Below are 19,552 nucleotides of genomic sequence, written 5' to 3'. Positions count from 1 at the left end.
TTCATCAAAGAATCCTGAAAAAAAAAAAAAACATTAAGCAGCACAAGCATCTTTAACCTTGATAATAATAAGACATTTCTATTGAGCACCAATAATATTATGCAAATTTGAATGATTTTCGAAGGATCATGTTACACTGAAGATTGGAGTATTGGCTACTGAAAACTCATTTTTACAGGAATAAATGACATTTTAAAATGGAAAACAGTTGTTTTAAACTGTAATGATATTTTGCAATAATACAGGTCAGATTAATGCAGCCTTTGTGAGCATAAGCCATCTTGGGTTAATTAGTGAGCTTGCTGCAAAGCATTTTGAGTGAGTTTTCTGTGAAATGTACATATGATGCCACCTGAAAATATTCTTGGTTAAAATTAGGTGTCTTAAGATGGAAAATAATTAAGCTGCCCTTTGGCACAGCTTTTGCATCGATGATGTCTTAAAATGCCATCTTTATAGGCAGCTCACTAGATTTTGGAACAGAACTCTCTGACTTGGACTCTGAGAGGACGGTGTGTCGATCTAGCTTGTATCTCCAAGTAGTTTAGTCTTCCCCCCATGAGGATCTGCACAGAAAATAACTCTCTTTCGCTTGCTATCTTTGAATTTCCCCGCCAGCGCTTTTTGGCTGCTTGGCAGGGAGTGTGAACCGAGTAAACCTGATTCGATGTTAACCACAATTTACAGCTACACTCAACCTCTCCCATGACCCCTCAATTAAATTCAGCATGAAGCAACAGTCAGCTATCTTGTGTTTGAGAACTTGGCTGCCAGCAGGAGCCACTAAAGAAGCGCCGTGCCACACTGATCTCAGTAATTATTGATGCAACACAGAGAAATTCATATTCATAATTTTTGGGTTAATTCTCAAAGAGTTTAGAGTAAATTTGAAATAAAGCTGTGCTGTTGTGTCAGTGTTTTAAAGATGTATGCTCGGGGAGATCTGCAGAAACGCCAGTCGAGATCTTTGAGATCTAGGCTGTCGCAGTACAACAGAAATCTCACGAAATGCCCAGAGCAATATGACGGGTGTTTCATTTGGACAGTGAGAGCAGAATGGAGCCGAATCAGTCAGTGGGGAGCAGATGACGCAAAGCACCAGAATTTGTAACTGCAGTGGAATCTCAGCCACATCAAGGACAAACCGAGTAGAAAGGTGGCCCTGTGGTGATATGAGTTTGAGTCTGTAGAAGAGACTGATGGGTATGTAGGGAGCGTGCTGAAAACTCTTGATGAAGCCATTTGATCCTCACTTATCTCAGTGTGAGTAAAGAATGCAGCAGATGTATCAGTTGCATTCTCTAGTGATGATATCTTGCCCACATACATGTTGTATAACTAGCTGTCAGTTGATTAAAAAAATATTTAAATGAATTTTTATTATTAATTATCACTGTTATTATTTGCTGAAAAGGCATTTTAAATCACACCAAATTTAATTAATTTTGACATCTATTTACCAGTAGAGAATGTTTTCTGATAAAATTCCAATTGCAAATTCAAATGTGATAAAAAAAAAAAAGCTGTTGGTGTTGCAGTGTTTATTCTAATTATTATTGGTATTATTATTATCATTATTTTTTTATTATTACTAAATATATTATTACTAAATAATTATTACAATCTTAATATTTCACTATTAAAAAAGTATTTAAGATTTTATTTATTTATTTATTTATTTTTCTTTACAGAATAACAATAATATTTATGGAAGTCCTGATTTCTTAATTTTGGAACATTCCATCAAATTTTAATTATGGCAGAAACCACAGGAAGCTTCTCTTTTTTGTGACAACAGCCAGTTTATAAGTGCTTTTAATTTAATTAATTTAATTTAAGTATAGGAAGATGGTTGGCGCATGTATTTTGAAATCAACATTATAAAAGCGACACAAAAGTGAGTTTGTGTGAAGCAGGATTCACTGAGACTCTGAAAACACGGATGACCTGCTTGTGTGTAAATTAACACAGTGTTGTGCTTCACTCTGAAACATGTCCTGGCAGATAGATTCAGATCTCTCTCTTAAAACTGAGGACTGTGTAGGGTTTCTGTGTGATCATGTGTACATTTGTCATAAACTTTGACATACACTTGGATGTCTAGCATGATCCTCTTGTCTTCTTCAACATGGATTCCCCAGATGCAGTCCTGACCCTTATCATAGGCTTCAGGCCAGTTTGGAGACAACACCACCCCAGCTGAATCTGTGATCTCTCCACTGCAAACCGCTGCAATGCAACCACAGAGAGAGCAAGAAGAGGTCAGAAAGAAAAGTAATTATTTTAAAATTTTAATACTAAGATGAAACAACCTAACAATAATAACACCGATGGTTATACAAAAGCACAACATTTTCTAAAGTTCTGGCATTTTGTATCCCAATTTGATGCATAGGTGACCCCCTCAAGCTTTGGATTAATCCGACTGGGGTCTAAGTGGAAAATTCCAACCATATTCATAAACAACTTGAGGCTTCCTGTTTTTAAATGTTCTCTTTTTTTTTAAACCACTACACTGGCTTAGCTGGTTGTAAGCACATTTTCAGATGGAAAAGCTGTTGTCTTGACCCTTTGCTAGAGCCAGAAGTATTAAATCCTTTCAATCCAAACTCTATTGTGAGGCTAGAGAAATGTACTTGAGCAACGGGTCAGATAAGATGGCACTGTGTGTGTAGGTGGGGTTGGAATTGGGGCTTTATGAGTGAGGTATTCTCTCACATTCTTCAGCTCTGTGCACCTGCTACTAGCCTCCATGGCTTAATGCTTTTAGTGCTGCTTTAGGCGCGTGACTGTGGCTAAGAGTGTCTGAAACCCATCCAGGTGACACAGGATGTAGTGGATTACATAGAAAAGGCACTAAAAGGATGTGAGGGGCTTGTACTGTACCTGCACATGCTGCTTCTAGAGCCCTTCAGCAGCTAACTAATGCAGATTATACACAGAAACACACAAATGCATAGCCTATGCATATACCCTCACGTGTGAACAAGGAGAAGAGAATTCAAGAAGCAAATGTGCTATATAATTGCATATGCACATTGCATGTTGTGTTATTTTAGCACCTGATTAATTAAGCAAATTAACTAAATCAATGCTTTTGTATAAATGGCTAGATATGATCCTCTTTGACGTGATTTTCTATCAACTTTTGCTGAACAGCTGCAGCCTTTAACAAGAGAAAAACAAAATTGTATTACAATATAAAAAACATTACTACATAAATATTAATTTAAATACTATTATTCAAATATTTTATTTAAAAATCTGTGATGCTAATAGCACTGCCTTTGATGATTAAGGTGAATTTGATATAAAGCATATTTGCATATAAATAAAATGTGATTACTGCAATAAAAGGAAAGTCTATTTTCTAAATGCACATTGTTGATTTTATTGTGCGTGATTCATCTGTGCTAGTTTTATTTATTTATATTTTAATTGACCCAGCAATTATTATTATTTTTTAAAATCTTATCTCGATGTTCCAGTGAAACTTCCATTTCATCACGACTTAAATAAAATAAAGTGTGGTGATATTTGCTAGTGGATTTAATGCCTAAATAAACTGGTCTGGAGGTGCTTAGTAATCAAAATGCTATTTTTTGTGCTTAAATATGGTTGCAATTTTAGTGAATTCAACTAAATTCAAGAATGTATAAGGGTTGTGCATCATTCAGAATTATATTTGAAGTGAGGCTGCAAAAAGGATGCAGAATTGCAATTCAGAAAGGAAGAAGAATTTAAATGAACTGAACTCAAGAACTGAACTCAAACATGACTTAACAAAGCCTTATCTGAATGTTTTGGTAAAAAAAAAAGTTTAAAGTTTTAAAGGTGATCAGATTTATGGACAGATTCACATGAACTCTCATGAACTGAAAGGCAGCCAATTCTTCAATTCTGAATTTGGCCAAGCCCTGGAATACTGTAAATGCATATGCAAACATTTTCACACACCTCTGCAGGCGGGCTCAGTCTCATTCCATTGAGGGTTGCTGGGATCCATGCACTCGATGATAACAGAGCCCTGCTCCAGGGTGTATCCGGGGTCACAGGTGAACTCCACAACCGTGCCCACAGCGTAGGTGCTGTCAGTGGTGGTGAAGTTGCCGTATTTGACGAATGGCTCGTAGCAGTGCCCTGCTGCAAAAGCTGAGAGGACACACCATAAATCACCTGCCCCGAGACGCACATCACAGTCCAAACACCATCACCAAGCATCTGATTTCAGAAGAGCTTAAAACACACAGACAACCAGTCCGCTCGGCTCAGCCTTTAACAGCTTCACAAAATAATTTCGTCCGAAAGGCCGAGGACAGCACACTGCGGAGTCCAAATGTAAAAGCATTTTTAGATGGCGGTCTAAAATAATCTGTCTGCTAAATGTGGCAAAGCAATGTGCAGCGTTTTCTTTCCTACCAATCATAATCTTCTTGGACACAAACCCAAGGTTTCGGGTTGCCCTTGGAAGGAGATTGTTAGTTAATCAACCTTAGCCAGACTTGCAAGGCCACTTACAGGCGTAAAAGGAAGAGAGACGGCCTGACAACATGAATAAATGTGAAACCTGAATGAACAAACTCACTCAAGGAAACAACAAAGAGTCACGCCTGGCTGAACCGTTATTGGTAGTTGTGCTCGTCTGAGAATGTAGAATAGAGATTAGAGCGAGAGGAGAAGACTTAAGATGAGGATGTTCAGACTGTGGATAAACACTGGCTTTGATATCCCTCCGGGTCCGGCCTCATTCAAGCGTGAGCTAGATTAGACTACCCACATTCAGCTTTACATTCAGCCTCGCTCTCTGTTTAATAAACACAGGCGATTCTGCCAATTACAGCAAACTGTTTTCACCCACCTCCCCTCCAATCCCCTTCCCCAGACACACATTTGCATTATTCATCTTTGGCTTCATCTGGCTCCATTCTCTATAAGAAGCAGAAATAAGCCATTTTAATCATCAGTTGATTCTTGCTCTCTTATAAGCACAGAAAAAACCATTGCATAAGATGGTATCAACTCAGAAGTCAGATTTATATGGAAATAAAAGCAATAAGGTCCAGAGGGTATATTATTTATGTGCATTTTATGTCATTGCCATAAGTCCCAATAGGAATGAAAAACCATAAATTCAATGTCTCAGTTGTTTCAATAGAGTTTTCAAAGAGATCTCAACAATATCTCAGATATTTGTTCAATAAGTTATATATTTAAATATGAAGTCAAATATTTCTTATTCAATTCCTTCAAAAATAAACTGCAATAGGGACAATTCTAAAACAAAGAAAACACTGCAATTATATATTTTTACAGTGTTAAATTTTTTTTTCATTTTAGGAAACAATATCTGGGACAAAATTTATTCTTAAATGAAACAAAGCAGTCTCTAGAGGAATGAAATATAAAGGTATACACAATTCATGTATTATATATATATATATATATATATATATATATATATAAATATATAAATATATATATATATATATATATATATATATATATATATATATATATATATATATATATTACTTTTAATAAAAAGGATACATTAAATTGACTAAAAGTGACTGTAAAGACATTTATAATGTTACAACAGATTTATATTACAAATAACTTTCCATTCATCAAAGACATCCTGAAAATAGTACCAAATTTCACACTGGAATGTTTTCCGAAAGATGGGCCAAACTGAGAGAACAACCATAGAGAACATGGTCACAAAAATAAAAATAAAAAAAACACTGAAAGAGAAATTAATCTCTAGGAGTTAAGGCAATACTCTGAAAATAATCTATTTCAGCAAATACAAATGAAAATAATATATTCAGCTGCAATTACTACATAGATTTACATGATTATAGTTTAAAAGGCCTTCAGAGGACTGAATATTCTGCGTGTGGCCTCTCTACACCTACAGAGTTCCAGATCAGAGGTTTTGCTTGTCTACTGAAATTGATAAAAACAGATCCATTTTGTTCATGATGGTAGAAAAAGGAGAACAGCACTTCAATCAGGAAGACCATTAAAACCTGAGCACTCTGCCTGGTATTAAATTCAGAGATGCGTCTGGAGTGTAAGAAGACAAGCCGGATTGGTACAGGTTGCCGTGAAGGCACATTAGTATGTTGTAGATAGCATAATCGGATTGTGACATGGTAAATGAGATTAGATTGATCGTGCTGGATAATGACTGTGAGGTCCTGAGGTGTGCGTGACATCCCTGTAACTGCACGTTTGATTGACCTGTCAGAGGGAATAGGAATGTGATTTCTGTAAAAAAAAAAAAAACAGCTCTGTGTTTCCAGTTAAAACTAATTTTTTATGACCTTGTCGGGGTGCATTTGCCTGCTTCATTCAATTTCCATTTGATTTAATCTGAATAAATCTCATTTGAGCCATGAATCTAAGGAGCGTTTAGCAAGGCACATGGAAGAAGAGATCTTTGGTGTGAATCGAAGCAACAAGGGGAATGTGCCGGAAGGAACGCTCTTTGTCTCCACCACGGCCCTCAGGCTCAGTAGAGGACATGTGTTCTTCAAACAACGTTTGAACTTGGTAACCGTCACCGTGTGTGTACGGCCTCAGAGACTAACCAGCGGAGGATGGATTAGAAAAGATGCTGGCTGCTATCAAGTCCTCATTTATTACGACATCCTGATAAGCTGGAATCCCGCTATTTCCTCAATCAGTGTCCAAAAATACCTGGCGGACATGCTGCGTGTTTACAAATGCTTTAAATCCTACAAACGTGTGTGTTTTTGTCTCACATGTCACATCACATCAAACATTGGCTAAAAAAGCTCTTCTGACATCCATTGCTTTATTTTTTGATTTGTCATCATGGCAAAATGGCACTTATGGCTGAGAACCATTTTGTTCGAATAACGCAGATGTAAGCAAATACGTCAACCAGATTACAACATTCATGGTTCATTTCATTTAACAGTTCATTTATCAGTAAGTGCTGATTCTACTGATTTATTTGCTACAGTAAAGGCCCGTTTACACCAAGAAGGATAACTATAAAGATAACTATAAAGATAACGATATTAGCGTCCACACCAGCGAACGATATCGTCTGTGTATTCTAAGTGGACGCGCGTCTGCTGCTTTAAATTCTCGAGCTCTTTACAGCAGGATTGATTCTGATTGGTTGTCAATGTTTTTATCATTCATCAGAAAAAAAAATCGGTCTGAAAGTGATTCCAACGATATCGTTTCTCTTTGCCTTTATCGTTATAGTTGTGGTGCGGACTCTGCTATTCTTTAATATTGAGAATGATTTTTAGAACTATATCTTTATCGTTATCTTTAAAGTTATCGTGCTTGATGTGAACGGGCCTTAAGTCTTGTTGGTCCATACCTTCATATCTGATGGCTACTCCTGTGTTGGTGCCGAATCCATCCGTCGTAAACTCCACAAAGAGATGTCTGGTGGAACTAACGATTCCCTCGTTCGGAAGGTATTCCACCTCGTACGAGTCGTACAAAATCGGCGAATCAATGTGGTTGCCGTTTTTAATCAGAAACCTGCAGACATAAACCGAGCAGAAGGGTTTAGTTTGGTTCAAACCAATGAATCTCTCAACAGTGTCTGTTTGACACATCAGATAACATTCCTCCGCTTTCTAGGACTGTCTTTTGGCAGTTTGCATAATAATCGCCTGATATGATTTTGAATAGCTGAGCAGCAAGTGACCTCATTAAAAGCCAATTTGTTAGCAAAGCCTGCAGAAAAAGCGGACGCCGCTAATAAAAATAACTTAATCCTCCTCCTAGCGGGCTCTAATCACTCTCTCCGCGCCTGCACGAGGGGATTTGATTATTCTAAATTATTTTAAAGAAGAGCAAGTGTCTGATCACAGAAACTTTCATCCACTTTAACTCACGCACAGCTGTTCCTATCATGCCTCGCTCTCGCCATAGCAGATAATGCCCCGAAGAGCAGCACCACATTTGGAGTGTGACGGCACTGTGAAGAGACCCTCTGAGCTTCTCCAACTGTCTCTTTGAACATCAGATGACTAATTAGTGTATAATAGCCGAGTACTGTGTGAGCTGACTGGGACGGACCTGTCATCGTCTTCCGCAAGGGCCACCTTCTCAAAGTGCACGTGCAGCCGTTGACTCTCAGGGGCCTCCAGCACCCAGTGGCAGGTCAGGTTGTTGCTATAGTTGCCCGGGAAACCAGGGGACACAATGCGGCCAAGAGTCGTGTTCTTCACCATTCCACCGCAGGCCACTGTTCAAGGTACAAATGGAACGAGACAGATGACATTGAGAAGAATAAAAGAGAGCTAGAGGTCGAGTAAGCCCTCAGCTGTGGATAACCAAACTCTTTCATATAGTGTATGACCATAATGACTAGACACCTGTGCAAAACACAATAATGTAGCAATACTAGTAAGATAACATAATTAGTGAGGGCACAAGAGAGTTACAGAAAGTCCCTGTGTATAAATATGCATATATATACTATATAGAAGGGGGGAAATAGTCTATGAAATGAGTAGCATGACAGAATTCATAATATTTCAAAACTGTATCCAGATCTCCTACTTCTTGATGACATTTTTAAAACATTTTCTATCGCATGAAAAGCAGTTCTGAATGACAGTAAAGATACTCTGCTGATGCCATAAGTCACATGACAAATAACAAGGTGGATGTAGTATGTTGGGTTGTTATTCATACTATACAAATTATTAATGCATAGAACATATGTTTTTATCAATCACAAAGATCTTCTTTGACAGTATGCGATATATTTTTTACAATAGAAGACAGTTAGTAGTTTAAAATAATACAAATATTATGAATTATTAACTTAAACTAACCTTGCCTTGTCATAAAAGGTCAAATTATCTATGTTAAGAAACTTAATGACCTTGTCACACAGTCAAGATTGTCTGCGGGGGTCCTCTCTATGATATCATTGACTGTTTTATAGATTTTTTTTTTGTTTCGCATGTTGGACATACTCATACCACAAGACTTAAAAAAGAAGAGTAAAATAATAAACAGGAAAACCAGTTTTAACAACAAATAAACAAACAAAAACTAAATAAATAAAAATTTATTTGAAAGAGTTTCAGGTGTCTTCATTGTGATATCATCACAACTGTCACGCTGAAATCCAAGCCCCACAAAGACATAAAAAAACATGCTCCTCATAATAGAGAGGCATTTGAGTCTGTATAAATTGCCTCGTCAGTCTATTTCTGAATAAATGAATAGACAAGTTAATACATTAACAAATGAGTGCCACATCATTGACTCAAGAACCTTTAGACCACAATGATTTAAACAGAGAAGGACAGCAATAATAAACAGTTTTTCTTAAAGGCAATGAAAAAAGAAAGTGCTTGGAGGAGGATACCTTCTGAGCTTGACAGCTGAAGGTTAGTCAGGCGAACAGAACGTAATTAAAGTGGACCCAAAGCCCTGCTCCCTGGCAGCCTGCCCATGTTGATCAGTAATCAGACTCTGACAGTCTGGCCCAGCTCTGCATCAGCATGGCAGGGGCACACTTCGAAAACGGCACGTTTATGCTATCTCACTCCGAATCAATGGTGAGACCGAGAAACCCCAAGTCCTGCAGGCCGTGTCTGGCAGCCGCAGGCTTACAAAACCACATCACAACTTCCTCACTGCCTCCGAAGCACTAAATGAGATCCTTCAACAAAACAGCCCTCCTTTAGGGAGCCCAGTCTTGTTTGCATTCTGAGATGTTGTTCTATTTGCCATGCAAGAGGGAAGTGTTCCCCAGCTCTGGGATTCGGCTCTCTAAAGAGATCGAGCTGTAAAAAGTCCTTATTTATGCAGAAGATGCAGGCCTGTCAATCACATTGTCAGATCGGGCTGCCTTGAGGGGGTATGGTTGTTAATATTCACTGCCTTGTAGCACAAACACTTCTGTTGCCACCATACCAGCCGAAATCAATGATTAAGCGCCAATTAACTTAAAAGGAGGAGGGAGCAACCACACCGGGAGTTTCTCCCCTGTCAAGTTAAATCACACCTGTGTATACTAAATATTTATACTGAGGTTTGTTTTTGAGCCCAAAGTATAGGGACTGCGTCTAAATGACACGGTGACTTGTGGGTGTATATTTATGGTGAGAGGGAGAAAATAAAACAAAGGATAATTGCTAGTGAATGAGTCCAGGGAGGCTTCACAATGATGCAAATCAGCGAGTGTGAGGATGCTGTGTTTATGACTGGCAGGCCAAACCAAACATTTTCTGCACCTAGCGTCTATATGCAAATGAAATAAGTTTCATTAAAAGCAGAAGCTATTCTCTTCCTGTACTTGTAAAGATAGCAGTACTGAATACTATAGTGCTACTGCTTCATAATTGAATTTCTCGGGGGCAGAGATCAAATACTGCAGATTTGGTAATTAACTGTCATTTAGCTGATGGTTTTGTTATAGTAAGCTCAATACAGGGACAATCCCTTTGGAGTAGCCTGTGAATTAAGAGTCTAGCTGGTTAAAGGGCACATGTGACATGTGAGTCTCTACTTCAACTTCATCACCACCAGCAAGCAACTTGAACCTTTATTATTAGCAGCCCAGATCCATTACTAACAGGCTAAAGGAATCATCCGGGATCAATAAAAGCGAAGCTCAATGGACCACATTTGGGGAATAATGTCAATTAGCACAAAAAATTATTTAATTTCTTTAAGTAAAAAAAAAAACAACAACAAAAAAACAACAACAATAAAGAATAATGCACTTAATGGAGGTAAATGATTCCATCATTATTCAGCGAGTGTAAAAGCAGAAATGTTAAACTATTTTTTTGTTTAAGCACTTATTCTTATACAGTTCTTTACATAAAATCTTTCAGAATACAAGTACAATTTAAGCTGCAAAGTTGTCTAAATTGAAATAAAATAAAATAAAATAAAATGTGCCTTATGCTAACACGTTTTTAAATGAATGCATGAAGAAAATAGAAAATACTGGGGACTCACCAAGACAGCGCGGCACTTTGCCGCTCCAGTAGGGTGTGGTGGCATTGCGGCACGTGAGGGTGGAGGGACCCTGGAGTTGGTATCCATTGAAACAGTAGAAATAGGCCTCTCCTTCTGCATGCAGGCTGGTGACGGACACGTCCCCATATGCTGGTCTATCTGGGAAGTTGCAACTCAATACAAATGCTGTAATGGAGAGAAAACGAACAACTGATTAGGCAAATGATTAAAACTCCAGCACACCACACCCCACCCCACCACAATTATTTAAATGAACGTCTGAAGCTGCTCTAAAACTATCATTAGACTGAGGCTAAGGTCCGTGGGGAGTATAAATATTGCATTACAGCGACTCCCACTTATTTCAAGAAGACCTATTATCTTAACAAAGTCCATCTGTCTTTCTTTCTCTCAGTTTAATATGGTCTCACTCTCCAAGGGTCTGTCCCCAATGCATGTCCTCTCTCCACGTCCTCCAGACCGCAGCCGACCTTTTCTGTTTGAAAGGGACATCTCAAAGATGACAAATAAACCCAAACCCTGAACACTGTCAGTTTTCACAGCCAGAATGGGCCAGCTGGGATGCATGGAGACACTCATTTGCTGCCTAAGATGATAGATTAGGCTCACATTTGGCCTAATGGTCACAATAGAGCAAAAGCTTCTTTTTTAACATCATTTTTAACTGGACACTGTTTCCATTTTGACTTTTACACAGAGTTTTGCAGAGTCTGGTCCCCACGTTTCATTTTGTTTCTGTGTGTCATTTAAGTAAATAATGCTCCAATAATAAGTTTACATTAAATGTATAGAAATAATCTTAATTACAAGACTGGCCCAAATAAAACCTGAAATGTCCTCTTACATAAGCTTTGGTCTTTTGGATAGGGCTGTAAAGTGAGGCTTTATTGACCATTGTCTTGTCAGGCTGTCGGCACTAAACCTGACTGTCAATACTTTCTCAAGCAATGTCCACAAAAGCCTTTTCACCATTTATCTCTGTTGGCTTGCGAGTCCTCTTTCATTCACCCTTTCAAAACGCCTGAAGAAGGTCTTGGACCGAAGCGTTGCTATTTAATACATTTTGCAAGCTACAACACTGCAGGAATGTTTTATTCTACCTTCTTCCTATGAAAATCAACAAGCCCCGATGCAATGAATACTAAAGACAGATATTTTTCTTGGAAATGAAATAGGTCAAAATTCAAGGCCAGAGTGAATTCATTTTCGAGTCATGTACAGAATGGTGCCTGCATACGAAGGTGTGTTTGATAAGCATGTGACCGTCATTGATAAGTGACCGTCTTTTTAGGTGGCCCCGCAAGGTGGGAAATCCAGGTTAGACCACAAGTGCCCATCGAGTTAAGAACTGCTTACCCAACCCCAATTTCATTCGGCACCTCCTACCCATCCTACTTGGAGAATGTTTTTGCAATTTATGACAGAAATTTCAGGTCTCGTTTCTCCCTGTCTCGATGTGTCTGTGGCAGCCGTATTGTTAGCTGTTGAAATTCAGAGCAGTGTGTGGGTGTTGATTTTGTCACCAATGACAAGACTGAGCCCGAGGCCAGTAAATTTGCACAGGGGAGATACATTATAACCTTTGACCTGGCTCGGATCCTTGTCATATCTGCTATCAAATTCTTTAGCTAACTACAACAGGCCGAGCGTGAATTATTTCCAGCACTAAGGGGAGAAATCTGCACTACCCAATAGCTATTTTATTTGAATGCACTGAATCTGCAAATAACTCGTAACAAATTATTTGAATAATTTTTTAGTTTTATTAGTTTTAGTAAAAAATATATATTTTTTAAAATACAATGATTGTATTTTGTATTTTTTTAAATTTAAATTTTAATATTATTTAAGCATGTTTCCACCATGGAATAATACATAAATATATAAGGTTATTGTGACATTTTTATTTTTTGAGAAAAAGTTCAGAACTGTGAGATATAAACTCAGAATTTGAGGTTATATCTCAAAATTTAGACTTTCAAATTTAGACAGAATTTCAAGGTATAAACTCAAAACTGCGAGACATAACCTTGCAATCTGAGGTTATATCTTGCTATTCTTAGAGGGGAAGTCTGAATTTTCAGATATAAAACAGATATGAAGCAAAACAAAATAAAATGAAATATGCATTTCAGTTAAATAACTATGTAAACAGCCAAAGAATATCTGTGATGAACGCTTTTCATGCAGCAGAATACAGAGACCTGGCATACTTTACCAGTTAAATAAAGCACTATATATAATAAGCCTAATTTACATAAAAATTTGTGCAGAACTAAATTATGATTTAATTTAATTACCTGGACACAGTCCTATTTCAGTGTACATAATGCCTTGTTAAACTGGATTGTGGGAGGTTAGTCAACAGAACACAGATTTTCCAATGCAATACGGCAAAGTAAATGCTTGCATAAGAGATAATTTGACATTTCTGCAAGAAAAGCAAGCAAAGAGCTCTCAAAAGGCTAGTCTCTAACGGCTAACTTGAGGACTTCTATTACACTTGTAAATAACAGGTAGACATGTCAAGTTGTATTACACATGATGGAGATGCCATACTTTCCCAAAAGAAATGTTATCTCACATTAGAGGCTACAGAAGCTGCTGCCAACGAGTCTGCTCTAAAATATTACAGCAATTTTTCAGGTGTCAGGTATTAATTAAACGGTGCTATACAATGCCCTGTAGTATTGCTTTCATAGCTTATCCGTATCTGATCCTGAACCAACAGCAAAGTGAATCACTGCCGTGTTTCATGAGAAAATCACTCTCGCTCTGGTCTCTGATCCTGTGGTGGTGCTTAGAAGGTAGAGGGCCCTGTCAAACAGAATTAATGTTTTTGTTTAAGTTTTATTCCCCTCTCCTAGCTCAGGTTGGATTCCTGTGTCTAAGAAAGGCACAGTTTGATAAATCACTGCAATTCTTTTTCCTCACTGAGCTGCGTAATGGGGTGGTGCACCTCAGAAACAATATAGGAGCCAGTAAGCGAGGGTTATACAGAACTGACATCCACACCCCCGAAGAGCATTTTGTGTGCCCCATGTTGAGATTCTGTGGTACATACATAAAAAAAAAAATCTGACACTAAGCAGAAAACTATAGTTCACTCTGCAAACTGGCACAGATGAGCACCCACAGTCCACAAAGCTTTGTTGATTAGAATGGAATTTAGTTTTGATCCATGTTGATGCTCCACTTGCTTTAGGTGTAAATACTGTGCAACTGTAGTTTGTTTATGGTTGCCAAGAAATTTTGGGAAATTCATACATAATTTAACTGACATGTGGTTATATAAAAAACGAGAGAGCAGTACAAATAAATCCTTCCAAGCAGCAAGTATTAGTCCAAGTAACAAAAGCAAGGCATAAACTTACACACACCACAGTCACCAACAAATCAGTCGCATTTCCAGTGTTTGGAAAGGTCAAATACAATAATAAATTAATAATACTATTTATAATTATATACTAATTCATATAGACCAATGCATTTATATATAATATATAAATATAGAGAAAAATATATATTTAATTAAATTAACTATTAAATGAAGCAGTGTAGTCTGACCAGTGTAACACAGAACACAATTAGTGTAGACTGATTAAAAAAATGACTCTTTAAAATAATTTATTTTTAGCCAATCAAAACCTTACTGCACAAACAGTTTAGTCTGCATTTAATTTTGGTAAATTGTGGTGCAACCAGTGCAGTACATTTTTTTCCAAGTTATAAGGTTCCTGTATAATTTACATCATCAGCTGACAGAAAATGTATTTGAAATGCATGCAAAATTAACATCATAAGTGAACTATGTCTAAATGAATCACAACCAAATAAGCCCTGTGTATTTTAAAATAGCATAAATCCAGCCCAGTGCTTGGTGTGTATTTGAGTATTTGATGAGACAGTATTGCCTCCTCTCTCACTCTATCTGTAGTCTTCAACCAGAGCATCTAACAGTAATTATGCATTGCTCATGAGTGCTGCATTGACTTCCACCCTGTTACTCTGGTGCATATGCGTAAGAGCTCAGTGCCTGCAGCGGCGTGGCATGTCAAGAGGGTCTATGCCCCTCATGACTGTATAATCTCGATGCTGAGAAAGGAAGCACTCCTTTCACCAACTCAATGAGCCGACACATGGAGGGAGGGGGAGGGGGTTTCACTCCCTCAACCATCTATTTTATTTATGGTTTATTAGCGCTGTTTCAGCACAGCGGGGCCCTTGCGCCAGCACCGCCGGGTTGTTATAGCATTATTACCCCTCTGCTTCCATTTCAATTAGACTAATATGGAAGGGGCACTGGAGGCTGGCTTTATGTGGAGCCATCCGATTGACACTAAATCACATGCTCGCAAGTTGCCTGGTGGCTTCATAGGCCATAGAGACTGAGTGTCGTAATGCAGCCTGGAGATGACTGTGTGGGAACTGGCAAGGTGGAGATTAGCTGGCAACTGCTTAGACAGCAACAGATGCAGTGCTAATGTGCTTCATTACGTGCCCTGGAGGAAGGCCCAGAGGTGGACGAGGTGAGGATGGGGCGATGTATGTCCAGTCACCATGACGAACCCCATGGTTTAGTTGGGTGATTTTACTTAAAGGAATAGTTCACCCAAAAATATAAATTCTGTCATCATGATTCAGCTGTTTTTGTCAATACATTGAAAGCCAACGGGGACCAAAACAACATTTGATCCTATTGACTTTAATTTTATGGAGAAAAATATACCAAATGTATATCTTTTTTTGGGGGGGGTAATTATGAAATAATAGTTAGACTACAGAGCTCATATTCAAGGAGGGAAATAAAAACACCTCAATTTTATTCAGAGACACAAAAATTAGCAAAGATATGTAGTTTGGTGCAGTCGTTGTATATATGGCTTTTAATATTATAGCTCTGTAGTTTTTATTGTGATGGGCAAAATGCAATGCAATGCTTATAATGCAATGCAACACAATGCTGATTCAGAAATGAACAACAAAAAAAAAGTTCCTCAAATACCTGATAGATAAAATTTGATACTGGCATTTTAAGATAATTTTTCATATATATATATATATAATCACAGACATACACAATACTAATATGAACTGTTAATGAAACATGGAAACTGCTCCTGAATAGAATTAATATCAAACCTTCATGCAAGTCCTTCCCAGCTAACACACAATTATTTATTTTATTTTTATTTCACGTTGCATGCACAAAGTTTCTTCTGCGCTTTAGTGAAGACAGCATGTGCCGCTACAATTGCACGTGCCATTGAAGAGTGTGTTCTATGAGCACAGTCTAACATCTGACAGGACAGGATTTGTTTTTCTGAGGTGACAGACTTTTTATTTCGTAACAAGTTACAAAAATAACCACAGAATAATAACACCGACATTAAGCCTGACAACATCTATTCTGACCACAGATACTGAAAAATCTCACATCAGAAAAACATTTAGAATTTTATTTTTTTGTTGTTGATATTGTTTCTGTACACTCCGTGACCCACTCAGAACAACTGAATTATATTATAGACTACTGTATCGTTAAAGTAGTGATAGGTGAAAAAAGACCACACTGTCATCCACTAACAGGCACACACTGATAAGATTTGTTTGCTCTGAATGCTTTCCACGTATAAACATCTCAAACAGATTTCCATCCACACAGACCACTGGAATTCTCTGAAGGCTCTGAATATTTGACAGGAACTTGACTTGGTGCATCTCAGTTTTCTAAACAAACATGCTCACCGCCTCTGGCTCAATGCATCTTCATCTGTAAACATAAAAGCCTTGAGCATATGCAATGTGCTCACGAAACCTCTTGTACATTCTGAGGGCAGGCCAAAGTTTTGCTAACATTATATATATATATATATATATATATATATATATATATATATATATATATATATATATATATATATTTATTTTTTTAATTGGTAAGTTCTGTTATTGTATGGTAGTTTATCTCACCATAAACACTAAAAGGCAGTTGTGACTCTCTTACAGGAGATTTCTCCCAGCAAAAACACAGATTCTGACTATGAGGGGCAGAATCATCATAAGGCCAGCTGTCCATATTATTAAACTGCAGAATTAGGTAAGCCAAAATGCATTTTGAGCTAAATTATTAAGTATTTAAGTATTTTAAGTATATTTAAGTATTTATTTTTTCTTTTCCAGTGTTGTGTGTCTGGATCATGTCTTCTGCCACGTCAGAGGTGTACTTTAAAATTAATTCCAATTAGAGCCTTGTATTATGATTGCCGTCATAACAGTGATAACATCAACTGGTAAGTTATAGCTGGAGTAAACTAATTAAAGTTTTTTTCTAACTGCAAAACTGCAAAAACGAGAATCAGCCCTGGGGGCACCAAATGCCATTCAAAGTCACAGATCAGATGGAATTCCTGAAAGAGGGTGCAAAAAAAAAAAGCATCAGGCTGATTGTGGTGATACCCTTTCATCTATTGCATGCTAGAGGTCAGGATTTGTAAATTGTGATTTAAAAAGCAAATGTTCAACCATTAAAAAGAATATTATCAGGACAAATGCTCATGAGTTTTTGTGATTTTTACGGGATTGGGTGGTAAAAAGTGCTGTATCGCAATTGGATTGTTTTATACAGGTAAAAAATAGTGCTTATACGGTAAATAAATTAACAAAAATAGTAATGTATTGTAAATGAAAATACAATAAAACTACTGTAAACTACTGTACTGCAACAGACAGACTCATCACTCTATAAGCACTATACAGGATACATTGTTTACATCTCTTCAAGCAAGAGAAAGAAAGTTCTTCATTAACTCTTAGTTTGCAAAAATATACAGTACATTTTCAAAAGAAATAATAATAATAATCAAATGAGATGAAGTACTTTTAATTTGTACAGATTTATATTTGTATTGAAATCAGTCAAAAATATTTAGAGATTTTTAGATATTTTTAAATGTAATTAATATAATAATTAAAAGTGTTAAATACATGCGTGGAAGATGCATGCGTCGTGCCTTTAGGAAATTAATATTTAGGAAATTGATATTTATTTATTAATATCTAGGAGCAAAGGAAACAAAGTTTCTTTACTTTATCAAAGGAAAACCAGTCTCCTCTTGGCTTATTATGAAATCCTCAGACGTTTTTCATTACAGATCCTCGTTTTATGCTTCTAAATCCTCTGATGTTTTTCTTTACAGATCCTCGTTTTGTGCTTCTAATTCGTGACCAGCTTTTTCTTTTGTTCTCTCTCTGCGTTCGTCACTAACCATGCAGACGAACTACAACATCTGTCTGCATGTCTTCCAGCTCCCCACAGTCACCAGAATTGAGACAAAAAAGTGTTTATTACATTTGAAATCTGGATATTTGGCTTACAAAAATGCATAGATTCGCTACAGGGGGCCTTTACAGGGAGCTGTGTGAGTGACATTTTATTACAGATGTGCGCACTTTATTTCACGTCTTCTGAACAGTTGACAACAAACACCCACTTACCCCCATCGAAAGGCTTGGAAGAGCAAGGACAATTTTTTATATAACTCCGACTTGATTATTCTGAAAGAAGAAAGTCACATACACATATATAGACATAAAAAACTATATATATGTTATAGTTTTTTTTTTATTATTATTTTTTTTATGATATATTAGAATGAGAAATGTTACTAGCTGAAATGAACTTTTAATTTATTTTGGTTAATGTTTACTTTATTTCAAGAAACAAAATGAATGGGTTTCACTTTAGTTTTATTTCACTATAACCCTGTTTTAATTTAACTTAAGTGAACGTTAGATAATGACAAAAGTAATCGATGTAAATATAAAGAGAGGAAATGAAAATGCACAAATAAATCTTTACTACTGGCCAATACAGATAATGGTACAGATGTGTTGTGCATCCCAATGCATGCATTTCATTCCATCAAAGCAGAAATTCATCACGTTCTCCTATGACGTCAAGCTATAAAATCCTTTTTGGTTTTAATTGCAGCTTTTACTTTTAAGCGTGTAAATGCTATATAATGGATTTCATAGCTTTTACAGACACTTTTAGATAAAGCTGGGAGAGGGGTCTCGGCAAGGTGGTGCCTGCTGGGTGAATATTTGTTATCTTCACACTGGACCCCGTCTGCTGTTTGATAAGACCACAGTGACCAGCTGTGTGTCAGTCTGCCCTGACAGCATGTCAAGAACTAGTGGAGCTGTTCACATTCATAAGTGTCTGGGCTCCCACTCTGCCAGTGCTTGTAAAGGATCACAGACTACACAACCGGAAAAAAGTCACTGATAAGAAGAACTTTATCTTTAATTCTGAGCATGAAATGCTTCTTTGTGTGTGCGTGTGTGTGCATATTGTCATCTGGGAAAACATCGAAATGATGCCACTCTTGTGTCATGCAGTTTCCCCAGTATGAGTAGTACAACAGGATAGGACACTTACAAAAATGACTGTGGTATTAAATCTGTTGCATATTACATGAGCTAATAAAAAATATATCCTCTTTCGCTTATTTATGAAGTATGGGCAGCAATTCACTGACTC

The 19,552-nt window shown here is 37.2% G+C and overlaps 1 protein-coding gene across 2 annotated transcripts in view; it reads right to left on the bottom strand.

The window, feature by feature from the left end:
• The window catches only part of LOC113058464 (seizure protein 6-like), a 156,763-nt gene that overhangs the window by 15,291 nt on the left and 121,920 nt on the right, over window positions 1-19,552 (bottom strand). For both annotated transcript variants that reach the window (XM_026226401.1, XM_026226402.1), the window contains exons 5-9: window positions 10,987-11,172; window positions 8,077-8,245; window positions 7,367-7,533; window positions 3,958-4,152; window positions 2,091-2,229 (exon numbers count right to left, since the gene is read on the bottom strand). In XM_026226401.1, coding sequence (XP_026082186.1) covers window positions 2,091-2,229; window positions 3,958-4,152; window positions 7,367-7,533; window positions 8,077-8,245; window positions 10,987-11,172 — 856 coding nt within the window. The remainder of the gene's footprint in view (window positions 1-2,090; window positions 2,230-3,957; window positions 4,153-7,366; window positions 7,534-8,076; window positions 8,246-10,986; window positions 11,173-19,552) is intronic.

Source organism: Carassius auratus, chromosome 40 (assembly GCF_003368295.1).
Source record: "Carassius auratus strain Wakin chromosome 40, ASM336829v1, whole genome shotgun sequence".
NCBI classification, from domain to species: Eukaryota; Metazoa; Chordata; class Actinopteri; order Cypriniformes; family Cyprinidae; genus Carassius; species Carassius auratus.
Note: the sequence above shows the minus strand (reverse complement) of the source record. Positions and strands in the feature narration are given on the sequence as shown.